We start from the raw sequence: 13,068 nt of genomic DNA on the forward strand, positions 1-13,068 counted from the left end.
AAGAAAGTCACGACACCCGGTGCCTCGGTGTCCCTGTGGGCAGTGTGCCCGGCCCCGCCCCCGGGCCGAGGATGTGAGGCGGGCCGGGTGTCCCCGCACCGGCCCCGGGCACCGGGAGTGGGCGTCCGGCCACGCCAGGCGATGGCCCTGCTGCCAGCGCTCCTGCCCTCCTGGGGCCTGGGGCAGTGACAGGGCCAGCGGGCGTGGGCGAGCGGCCCGAGTGCCATGGACGGAGTGCTGTACAAGTGGACCAACTATCTGAGCGGTGGGCAGCCTCGATGGTTCCTTCTTTGTGGGGGAATATTATCCTATTATGATTCTCCTGAAGATGCTTGGAAAGGTTGCAAAGGGAGCATCCAAATGGCAGTTTGTGAAATTCAAGTTCATTCTGTAGGTAACACACGCATGGACCTGATAATTCCTGGGGAACAGTATTTCTACCTGAAGGCCAGAAGTGTGGCTGAGAGACAACGGTGGCTGGTGGCCCTGGGTTCAGCCAAGGCTTGCCTGACAGACAGTAGGACCCAGAAGGAGAAAGAGTTTGCTGAAAACACGGAAAACTTGAAAACCAAAATGTCAGAACTAAGACTCTACTGTGACCTCCTTGTTCAGCAAGTAGATAAAACAAAAGAAGTGACCACGACTGGAGTGTCCAATTCTGAGGAGGGAATTGATGTGGGAACTCTGTTAAAATCAACCTGCAATACTTTCTGAAGACCCTGGAAGAGTGCATGCGGATTGCAGATGCAGCCTTCCCCTCTGAGCTGCCCGCCGCACTCCCCCAGGACCACCACAGCTGGCCGTGCTCACGTCCAACAAGATGAAACGTCCCATTGTACCGATTCACAATTCACTGGAAAGGCAAGTGGAGTCGAAAATTGTGAAAATGGATCTTTGAATACGGAAATAAATGGTGATGAAGAAATCCTAATGAAAAACAAGAGCTCCTTACATTTGAAATCTGCAGAGATAGACTGCAGCATATCAAGTGAAGAAAATACAGTCCAACGTGAAATAATGAAGGAAAACCCGGGAAATCATGACAGCAACTTAGCACAGCCTGGATCTGGCTCCATTTGCTCTCCAGAATCCCACTGGGAAGAAGGCAAAGAAGTTATCCCAACTTTCTTTAGTACGATGAACACCAGCTTTAGTGACATCGAACTTCTGGAAGACAGTGGCATTCCCACAGAAGCATTCTTGGCATCTTGTTATGCTGTGGTTCCAGTACTAGACAAACTTGGACCTACAGTATTTGCTCCTGTTAAAATGGATCTTGTTGGAAACATTAAGAAAGTAAATCAGAGTATATAACCAACAAGGAAGAGTTTACTACCCTTCAGAAGATAGTGCTGCACGTAGAGGCGGATGTAGCCCAGGTTAGGAACTCAGCTACTGAAGCCCTCTTGTCGCTGAAGAGAGGTCTCAAATTTTTGAAGGGATTTTTGACAGAAGTGAAAAATGGAGAAAAGGATATCCAAACAGCCCTGAATAATGCATATGGTAAAACATTACGGCAACACCACGGCTGGGTAGTTCGAGGAGTTTTTGCACTAGCTCTGAGGGCAGCTCCATCCTATGAAGATTTTGTGGCCGCGTTAACCATAAAGGAAGGCGACCACCAGAAAGAAGCTTTCAGTATTGGGATGCGGAGAGACCTCAGCCTTTACCTCCCTGCCATGGAAAAGCAGCTGGCGATACTGGACACTTCGTACGAGGTCCACGGGCTGGAGTCTGACGAGGTGGTATGACAGCTGCAGGACAGCACCTCCTAACTTCAGGAAATAAAGTTTGCTAAAGTGAAAAAAAAAAAAAAAAAAGAAAAGAAAAAAAAAGCCACTTAAAAGACAGAAATTTTAACAGTAACTATATATTTGTTGATGTTTAAAAAAATTCCCATAAAAAACCCACCCCAATTAAATTATTTTTATATGACTTTATATATAAACATATATAAAATTCCCTCTTCTTTTAGGTGTGGCTATGTTTTAAAAGAGTTCATAGCTTTTAGACATAAGTACTAAAATATTTATAGTGTTTGGCGTTTGCTACAAAATAAGATTGGAGGAGTAGATGTGTTGCAGATTTGAAACAAGAGTTACCATGGGCATGTGAATGTTGAAGCTGCTTGATGGGTACATGGGATTTATTGTATTTTTTAGGTATACTTTTGTATTGTTTTATATTTCTACAATAAAAATTTTAGGGTTATAAAATAGAACAAAAATATAACTCTAAGGAAAGAAAAGTAATGAAAGACAAAAGCAGTCCTGAAAAGGAGTTCACCCAGGGCTCAAGTCCTTCAGAAATACAGATATAATTTGTTCAGCTACGGAGTTCATATAATTCATTAAAAACTAAAGATGTACCATTTTAGGAAGAGAAATTTCAAACAGTTTACACGAATGTATAATAATAGTTCATTGTTACTATTACATGAGGAAAAGTTTGGTTTTATTTTTCCCTTTATTTCAACTAATTAATATATTTTATTCCTTTTTGCCCCTATCCATATACAGAGTAAAAGTATCCAACTTTTCTTTTAGAGCACATGCCATTTTTGTTTACATTAAAAGAAATGCTCCTGCTGCTGCTCTTCCTATTTATTTTTTTTAAAGGCATTTTGTTTTTGTGTTCTTTCTGAACAGGATCGTCTTAGGAAGCTTCATTTTACTGGAAATGGTAGATCTATACTCTATGGGAATAGGGACGGATACCTCTATTCTACTTAAAAATAATTTTTGCAATATATCCTTAGTGTTTGAGGTGAAAAAGGAAAAAAAAAGAGGTGAAAAAGGAAAAAAAAACTATTCTACTTAAAAATAATTTTTGCAATATATCCTTAGTGTTTGAGGTGAAAAAGGAAAAAAAAACATATATATATATACAACTGCTTCGTTATGTCATTCCCAGTCCGATTAAACACTGACTTGTAATATGTTCCCATTTTCACAAAAATGCTTTGCGTTTTGAGGGAAAGTGGGGGATGGGAAAAATAAAGAAGAAAGTGGGGTGAAAAAGAAGAAAAAAGTAATAAAAAATGAGGATAGGAAGGGAGAGTGGGCCTATTTTTCTCAAGAAATTTGCATTGTACCAGGAGATACATTTTTGTAATTAAGTTCTTTAATTAACTCTTTTTTTTATGCCAATAAAAATTTCATTTACTGCAGGTGAAACAATGCAATAACAGAATAGAAAGCACTTCTGTACCCCACAGATATGTACCATCAACTATGTTACAATTTTTTTTTTCTCCCTTTTGTCTTTTTTTCGTGTCCGGCAATGGATCGCAACCCTCAGTGTCGCGCCCGTACCAGACCGGGACCGGCAACGGGATCGCAACCCTCGGTGTTGCACCCACACCTCGCTCAGCCAGTGAGCGGGAACCGGTCTGTATGTGGGATCCGAACCCTCGGCGGGAGCGCCGCCGCGCTTCCAAGCGGCGCACTGCAGCAGTGCGCCACCGGGCTGGCCCCAACTATGTTACAATTTTAAAAAAGGGAAAAAAAAAGAAAGCACTGATTCCCTCCTGGCCCCAGCCCTGAGGCAACCAATGTCATCAACTTCTCCCCTTATTTATAAAAACACTCAAAGAGGATTTAAAGTTGTTTTTGTTTGTTGGTTTGTTCGCTGTCTCAAACATTAGGTAATACTATAAATATGCTGGAACTTGCTTTACCCACTTAACATTACATCATGGGCTTCTCAAGTCGACAGATAGAAACCTAAATCATTCTTTTAAATAGTCACTGAATACTCTATAGTAAGAATGTACTGCATTTAACTATTTCCCTATTATTAGACAATGAAATTGCTTCAATTTTTTTTTTACCACCACAATCAATGCCACAATAAAGATTTTTTAATGTGGATTTAAATGATGATGTTTATATTTCTACAGGGAAAGCTGTGGAGTTGGCAGGTAAAAGACAGTATGTATGCTAAATCACAATAGACATTGCCAGCTTTCTTTACAAAATTGTTGCAATTTATATTCCCACTAACAATATGTTACAGTGTCTATTTTCCCATTTATGTCTTACCAAGAATGAATGTTACGGCCCTTTTTAATTTTGCCATCAGATAGGAAAGATTATAAATTATCAAAAGAACTGTTCTTTAGTGTTTTCCTTAAATTGAGTTCACAGTCTATCTGTTTAGGTCTCTGCCTGCCGGGGACCAGCCCCAGCACAGAGATTGTAAAGGTCCCCACTGGTAAGGGATCCCCCAAAAGGGAGGAAGGGCAGCGTCGGCGATGGAGCGGCAGCAAACATACAGACCCAAAGGATCTGTTGAATGCTGGGACAACAAACACACAGACTCAAGGGATCTGCTGAATGCTGACAATTTATTGAAGCAAGCATCAGACTTTTATACTTTTCTTTCTTATTTGCTACATAATCATAAAATAATCAATGAACAATATCATAATATCTCTTTGTAAGTGACATATGTTCTAAGAAAAATAGCATTACAGTTTATTCCCAGAAAAGACAATTACAATGTCCTTTCCTTTGAGCAAGAACGTTACAACCCACTGGTCCCATATAATCATCACTTTTCATCACTTGCAATCATTACCAAAACTACATCCATGGTACAATAGACTTTCTATGACGTTATTAAAACTTAATTCACACCTACATCTAACTATTCTTTATTCCTAAATAAACACTCTAAAAATTAACTTGCTTAACTAAACTTCTACTTCTATTGTAAAACAAAAGATTGTACATTAACTCCTTCCAAGCAGCCAGGCCAGACTCTCAGGCACCAGACAAGACGAATGCCTACATAGGTTCGTTGTCCCCTTCTGGGCCCCACTGCCATAAGCCATCTCCTGAAAATCCATAATCATAAGTATCATTAGTATGATTAAATATTTTAGTATAATTTTGAATACTACTTCCAAGTCTCCCAGAGCGATAGTTATGAGGCAGCAAAGAATAAAATAACAAGCACACAGAACTCCAGAATATCAGGGTGGAACACCGGCATCTTCTCCCACGATGAGGCCTTGCCATCATCCCTTCACGATGAGGCCCTGTAAACATCGTGTTTTATTAAAAGATCTTCATCAGGCTTTAATCTTATGAGTGGGAGGCGCCCCCGCATCTGCCATCTATGCTGGTCTGCTCCAGAAGGTCAGCGTGGAGACTAGATTTAAGCAGTGGTTTTCTTTGGCATACTCTCAGGTCCCAGACTGCCTATAGGAGATTGTATCATTGGAATCGTATTACCAGGAAAAAAAGCATGTTATGTAGGTTAATACTGCCATTGTCATATGTGAAAAATACCTTGAGAATTACTGGAAACAAAATAATAGAAACACAAATCTCAGGGGTTGAAGGAGTTACCCAATGCTTAAATCTTATCTATAAAATCCCTACCAATTTATTATTCCACGTCTGCTTAAATTCCTCTAATGATGGAGAACATACAAAAGCAGACAGCCTATTCCACAATAATAAAGCTCACTTTTATTGAACGTGTATTCTGTACCAGATACAATTGTAAGTGCCCGGCAGGAAGTTTCTCATTTAATCCTTACAAAAACCCTATGGGGGAGGATTTACTATTACACCTATTTCACAGAATAAACCGACGCACAGATCACACAGGTGACAAGTGGTTGTAGCGGATTTGAAGTCAATGGGAAGCCATAGTCAACCTCTGCACCCTACTGCCTCCCAGAGGCAGGCTTGTAAAACTGTTAATGCCAACGCTCTTTACACAATGCTGAAAATTTCTTCCTGTAGCTTTGTTTCATTGCTTTTACTTCTACTCCTCTTATTTACATAAATTCTCCTCAATTATTTTACATATGAAAGTACTACAAACATTTGAAAATAGCTATGAGGTTCTCTGTTAGACTTTAGTTCTAGAAACCAGAGTGTGTTGAATGAGAGCCTAAGAAAAATCAACTCATAGAACCCACCCGCTGTCAAGAGAGAGAAAAGGTAAGGAATCATATCTCTTACTTATCATTGACTCTAAGTCAAGCTGACTATGAATCTTTAGAAGAAATAGGACTAAAAATTTCAGGAAGGACTAAGTCCCCAGCATTAATACATAAAATATTAATGAGAAAGACTAACGTAATACTGTACCATTATATTTTCAATGTCTCAGTCAAATTCATCAGTGAAATGCACGCTCCTAAAAAGATTCCCAAAGAATACCTCAAATACCTTCTTTAAAAGTACAATGACAAATGAGAGTGTGACACTTACAAGAGACAAGTTGAATGATATTCCAGTTATAGGAATTCAAAGATAATGGAGGATACAATAATAAAATAAAATTTAAAAACACATTTCCATTTACCCATATCATAAAAGAATGGATTTAGTAGAATTTCGAATTCAAAAACAAAATCAGATGGCATAATAGAAGTAAAGTACGCTCATAATGAATATCTGGTACGTCAGTCAAAGGTTCAGCAGGAGTAAACTCATGTAAGGTCTCTCTCTCTCTCTCTGGTTCTTTCTGTGTTTCTTTTCTACTCTGTGTTTAAAATAACTGTGAGACAAGATTATCCTGAATTTAGTTGTGTACTTTTTCTAAAATGTTTGTTTCAACAGGTGCATCTCCATATTCACCGACTAAGATGAAATAACTACTCCTTTCCTACTTTGAGCAAAGCATGAACGGGAATGGGTGCCTCACTATTACTTTTCAAAGCATAGTAGTAACGTAAATTGTTATAGGGTTAAGATTATAAACAGATAACCACCCCTGTTTACAGAACACTTTGTATGTTTTAATGCAAGAAGGTGTTATTTCCTTTAACTGACTCACTTTATAATTAAAGAATAGACACCAAATGCATGTCTCAATTGCAGCCAGTATTGGAAAATTAAGCCTTCGCTTTCACGTATGTTCCTACCTGTGCCATTAGCTGTTTCTAATCAAATGCATAAGAGCTTTGCATAAATTGAGGACTTGAGGATTTTCTGAGTGGATTTTTGACAGTAAAATTCTTAAAGTTGGAAGGATGCATTTAGAAAATGGTTCTTGGACCCTAATTAGGACCATTTGCCTGAAGTTGCTATTATTCTCCTCTTAGTTAGCAGGGTCCGATAGATCAAATAATCTGTATAACATCGTTAGCAGTCTCTAAAAGTGTACTTTTTCAAGATGATTGTTCAATAACTCAATAATAATTTATTTTATTATTTCTGCAGTGTCCGTATGGTCAAGTCAATGTTAAAGATTCATCTAAAAAGAAGCAATTCAATTCATATTTTTATGTTTGACACAATTTCATCTCTGTTCTCTGACTAACTAAACCTGTATTTTTTAAAAAATAAAAATAAACCCCTAATCCAGAATTGCTCTCTGTGCTGTTAGTACTTGAGCATTTTTTTTTTTTTTTTGTCTTTTTTCCGTGTCCGGCAACGGATCGCAACCCTCAGTGTCGCCCCCGTACCGGACCGGGACCGGCAACGGGATCGCAACCCTCGGCGTTGCTCCCGCGCCTCGCTCAGCCAGTGAGCGGGAACCGGTCTGTATGAGGACCCGATAGATCCAATAATCTATATAACATTGTTAGCAGTCTGTAAAAGTGTACTTTTTCAAGATGATTGTTCAATAACTCAATAATAATTTATTTTATTATTTCTGCAGTGTCCGTATGGTCAAGTCAATGTTAAAGATTCATCTAAGAAGAAGCAATTCAATTCATATTTTTATGTTTGACACAATTTCATCTCTGTTCTCTGTCTAACTGAACATGTATTTAAAAAAAAATAAAATAAAGCCCTAATCCAGAATTGCTCTCTGTGCTGTTAGTACGTACTTGAGCATTTAATATTAGATATATATTAAAAGAACATCAATAAAATGAAAAAGCTAGCAAATGTTTGTTTGTATGTTTCTGAAGTGGCACATTGATAGTTATTTTCCTTTCTTTCTGCTTCATTATCAGACACATATGTCGAAGAAAGAAAATAATGATTTCCATTAAATAAATAGTAGCAGTCAGGTCACATTAGTAGCTCTTAATTTTTCTTTTTGTCAGTTCTCCTACTGTTTTCTCATCAGTGTTAGCAATCCAAGGGAGATTGCTGGCAAATAGAGGAGTCTGAATACATTCTTAATTTTCTTTATATCTTGAGCTATAAGAAGATTGATATAATGCTATATTGTGTAGCATATGAGTGCCCAAGAAGTGCCATCCTGCATCAAGAAATGCTCTCATTTTCCATCTGTTCTTTCAATAAAAACTTTAAATCATTTTGACTTGGGGGGTCAGGCTGATGAAGATGCCTCATTTAGACCATTTTTTCTTCTCTCTCCCACCCTTTCCTCCTCCACTTCTTTTGGCACTTCCCTACCGAATCTATATTTGAGCATTTCATTAGCTTTACACCCTTTCATTCACTGCAGGGATGCCGCTGGGTGTCAGTCTCTAACTAGAGCTAGGATCTCATAGGGACCACTCTTTCCACACCTTCTTCTCTACTTCTCTGTGAGGACAGCAACGCCCAGGAAGCCCTTTCCTTGCCAGTGGAAGCTGATCTGTAAAGTGAGGCTGCTGCCCACTTGGAAGCCTGGCTTTTCCCAGAGCTGACCCTCTGCCTTCCCTCATGGAACCTGAAAAGTTCTTGAGCACTTCAGGGGTCTGCCTCAGGCTCTGCCTGTGGCCTGAATAAAGGCTCTAGGTTCGGGTTCGGTTTAGGGTTTGGGTTTGGGTTCGGGTTCGTGTTAGGGTTAGGTTTAGGGTTCGAGTTCTGTTTAGGGTTAGGCTTCGGGTTTGGGTTAGTGTTACGGTTAGGGTTAGGGTTAGAGTTAGGGTTCAGGTTCGGTTTAGGGTTAGGGTGAGGGTTATGGTTAGGGTTCGGGTTCGGGTTCGTGTTAGGGTTAGGGTCAGGGTTAGTGTTTGGGTTCGTGTTAGGGTTAGGGTTGGGGTTTGGGTTAGTATTTGGTTTCGGGTTCCGGTTGGGGTTAGGGGCAGGGGTAGAGTTAGGGTTAGGTTTCGGGTTCTGGTTCGTGTTATGGTTAGGGGTGGGGGTCGCATTGGTGGTCGGGTTAGTGTTCGGTTTCGGGTATGCTTAGGGTTAGGGTTTGGGTTAGGTTTAGGGTTAGTGTTAGGGTTAGGGTTCGGTTTTGGGTTCGGGTTCAGTTTAGGGTTAGATTTACGGTTCGGGTTAGGGTTTAGGTTCGGGTTCAGGTTCGAGTTCTGGTTAGGGTTCGGGTTCGGATTCGGGTTCAGGTTAGGGTTATGGTTCTGGTTAGGGTTCGGGTAAGGGTTCAGGTTCGAGTTCAGTTTAGGGTTCGGGTTTCTGTTAGGCTTAGTGTTAGCGTTAGTGTTAGGGTTAGGGTTGGGGTTAGTGTTAGGGTTATTGTTAGGGTTTTGTTTTGGGTTAGGTGTAGTGTTAGGGTTAGGGTCAGGGTGCGGGGATTTTTTAGGGTTAGAGGTAGGGTTAGGGTTAGGTTTCTGATTCCGGTTCGGGTTTGGGTTAGTGTTAGCGTTTATGGTAGGGTTAGAGTTTGGGTATCGGATTAGTGTTTGGGTATCGGATTAGGGTTCGGGTTTCGTTTCTGGTTTGGGTTCAGGTTAGGGTTAGAGTTACGGTTCGGGCTAGGGTTTGGGATCGGGTTCAGGTTCGAGTTCAGGTTAGGGTTCGGCTTCGTTTTCGGGTTTGGGTTAGGATTATGGTTCAGGTTAGTGTTCGGGTGCGTGTTAGGGTTAGTGTTAGGGTTTTGGTTTGTGTTAGGGTTTTGGTTTGTGTTAGGTTTAGTGTTAGGGTTAGGGTTAGGGTGAGGGTGCCGGTTCGGTTTAGGGTTAGGGTTAGGGTTCGGGTTCAGGTTCGTGTTAGTGTTAGGGTATGGCTTAGGGTCAAGGTTAGGGTTATGGTTAGGGGTAGGGTAAGTTAGGGTTAGGGTTCGTGTTCGTGTTAGGGTAAGGGTAGGTTTAGGTTTCTGGTTCATGTTAGGGTTAGTGTTAGGGTTAGGGCTTGGGTTAGGTTTAGGGTTTGGGTTAGGGTTAGGTTTGTGGTTAGGGTTAGGGTTCGAGCTCGGGTTTGGGTTGGGTTTAGTTTTAGGGTTAGTGTTAGGGTTAGGGTTCGGGTTTGTGTTATGGTTAGTGTTAGGTTTAGGGTTAGGGTTCGGGTTTGTGTTAGGGTTAGTGTTAGGGATAGTGTTAGGGTTAGGGATAGGGTTCTGGTTAGGTTTAAGGTTATTGTTAGGGTTGGTGTTTGGTTAGGGTTAGGGTTAGGTTTAGGGTTTGGGTTTCAGTTAGGTTTAGGGTTAGTGTTTGGGTTAGGGTTAAGTTTAGAGTTCGGGTTCGGGTGTGTGTTAGGGTTAGGTTTAGGGTTAGTGTTAGGGTTAGGTTTCGGGTTCGTGTTAAGGATAGGGTTAGGTTTAGCTTTCATATTCGTGTTAGGGGTAGGGTTAGGGTTAGGTTTAGGGTTAGGGTTAGGTTTAGGCTTCGGGTTAGGGTTAGGGTTAGGTTTAGGGTTAGAGTGATGGTTAGGATTCTTGTTAGGGTTAGGGTTAGTGCTCAGTTTCGCATCCCCTTTCGGGATCAGGTTAGTGTTAGGGTTAGCGTTCAGGTTTGGGTTTGGGTTGGGTTAGGTTTAGGGTTATGGTTAGGGTTAGTTTTAGGGAATGCAGTAAAGTTAACACACCCAAATGCTAAGGCAGCCAGGCTGACTGAACAAACTGTTTGAACGTGGTTCCCTCGGTTGGGTTTCTGGCAGTGCTGCATCTGGGCCCCCAAGCGTCAGGCAGGCCAAGACTGCAGAGGGAGACCACAAAGGCGAGTTGAACATCCTCCCAGAGCAGGCATCTGAGAGAGAGGACACTTGACAAACCCCAAGTTTTCTGACTGGAATTTCCAGTGACGTGTGTGTGCGTGCATTTGTGTACTTTTATCTATTGTACAGTTTTCAGTTACTTACTTTTCCCTGTAACCTGGAATCCTATGAGCTTCTGAAGGAGTGGAGGTGACTTATCCTGACCATTCAGTACAAGAAAAAAGTCAACGAGTGCTAGGAGGGGACATGCCTCTCTAATGAAGTGTTCCACAGAAAGGGTGCACTGACATAGGTGTTGTAATTATATTCAGTTAATTATACTTATTTTTTTAATGTAATTCCCATTTGATCAAATTTATTTTTTTACTAAAGCATAGTTGATTATACATATTTTTGGGTTACAGTGTTGAGTCTCAGTATTTGTGTGCAATATGTGATGATCAAATCAATATTATTAGCATGTTCATTATGACAAACCATAATTATTCTTTGTGACTCTTACCCAATTTTCCCCTCTCCCCTTCCCCTTTTCCACCTCTAGTAACCATAGGTTTGTTCTCTCCTTCTGAAAGTCCAATGTACTACTGTGGTTTGGCCGGCCTTCCTGCCTGATTGCCTGTCTGCCTGCCTGCCTGCCATTAGCTCTTACATTCCAGATGCAGAACTTATTTGAGGATTTCATGTAGGGCTGGTCATGTGGCTGTGAACTCCTGAAGTTTTTATTTGTGTAGAAAATATTCTGTTTTTCCATTATCTCTGAAGGATTGCCTTGCTGGGTATAGTATTCTTGGATGGCAGTTTTTTCTTTTAGTGTGGGAATATATCATCCCATTTTCTTCTGGCCTGTAGAGTTTCTGTTGAGAAGTCTGCTGTTGGTCTGACAGGGGCTCCTCATAGGTGACTTGATGCTCTTCTCCTGCTTCTTTTAAGATTCTCTCTTTGTCTTTGAGCTTTGCCAGTCTGACTATAATGAGTCTTGGAGAGGATCTTTCTGGGTTGAATCTGTTTGGATCTTTGAGCCTCCTGAATCTGAAAGTCCATGTCTCTTCTCAAACCTGGGAAGTTTTCCATTATTGTTTCATTGAATAGGTTCTCCATGCCTTTTCCTTTCTCCTTCCTTTCTGGAACACCCATGATATGAAAGTTTGTGTGCTTAACGTTGTCTGCTAGCTCTTTTAGATTTTCTTCATTTTTAAAAATTCTTTTTTTTATCTGCCTAGGTTATTTCTAAAAGTCTATCTTCAAGATCAGAAATTCTTTCTTCTTCTTGTTGTAGCCTGCTGCTTAAGCTCTCAGTGGTGTTTTTCATCTTGTTGAGTGAATATTTCAGTTCCATGAGTTTTGCATTCTTTTTTTTAAAGGTATTAATCTCTTTGTAAATTTCCTCCGTCATAGCCTGGGTTTTATGCTGTCTGTCTTCTCAGAACTCAGTGACCTTCCTTAAGATTGTTGCTTGGAATTCCTTTTCATCATTTCAAGGGTTTTCTGCCCTATACGGTCTGGTATCTGAGAATTACTTTATTCTTTTGGTGGTGTCATATTTTCTTGGGATTTCTCATTTCTAGTATCTCTACATTGATGTCTGGCCACCTGGCAGAGCAGTGTGTCTTCTATTACTGGAGTGGGCTTTGAAGAGAGAGACATCCTCTGCTTTTTCTGGTCTCTGCTGGTGACTTTCCTTGTGTCAAAGCAGTTCAGTGTCTGGTGGGCCACCTGCCTGGTGACTGTGACTACTGCTATGGTGTTGAGCCTCTTTTTCAGCAGTTATGGCTGTGGTGGTAGCTATGGTGGACCACCAGCACAGAAGTGGTGTTTTCAACATGCTTCTTGCTTGCTTCCAGGCAGGGGATGCTGCCCTCAGCACCTGCCATGGACCCCAGGTGTGCTCCATTTCTTGCCTGCTTCGAGGCAGATGGGCTTCCCTCAGCTCCTGGCTAGGACGCTGGGTATGTGCTTTGCTTTGTTTTCTTTACAGCCTCCCTGCCACTCTCTCTGCAGGAGTTCCTTTGGACTACAGGTGCTGCTTTGTCCACATGTCACAAAGCCCAAAGTGCCTGGAGTTTACATTCCTCACCCTTCCCACCCTCTACTTCAAAGTTCAAAGCCAAAGACTAAAGGATGCCAAGCCCAGCTCCCTTGTCTGAAGGAAGGATGAAACCTGGCACACAGTTTGGACTCAGAACTCCCCTGTAGAATCAGGCTAAAAGTGGGACTTAACCTGAGATGGTCCGTCACTGGACTTCTTGCACTTTGCTATCCTGCTTTCCTCATTCATTAGTGGTATATCCTGGGAGAAATTCCTTGA

General features: G+C 41.2%; 1 protein-coding gene across 1 annotated transcript; it reads left to right on the top strand.

The window, feature by feature from the left end:
* The first annotated feature begins 225 nt into the window (after positions 1 to 225).
* On the top strand, positions 226 to 1,800 carry LOC103582162 (pleckstrin homology domain-containing family A member 8-like). Its single transcript, XM_008563832.1, is given in 5 exon segments — positions 226 to 709; positions 712 to 765; positions 768 to 869; positions 872 to 1,303; positions 1,306 to 1,800. Coding segments are annotated over 5 exon segments (1,518 nt in total). The 3' UTR covers positions 1,752 to 1,800.
* The last annotated feature ends 11,268 nt before the right edge of the window (positions 1,801 to 13,068 follow it).

The sequence above is a fragment of the Galeopterus variegatus genome, unplaced genomic scaffold, assembly GCF_000696425.1.
Source record: "Galeopterus variegatus unplaced genomic scaffold, G_variegatus-3.0.2 Scaffold15121, whole genome shotgun sequence".
Lineage (NCBI taxonomy): Eukaryota > Metazoa > Chordata > Mammalia > Dermoptera > Cynocephalidae > Galeopterus > Galeopterus variegatus.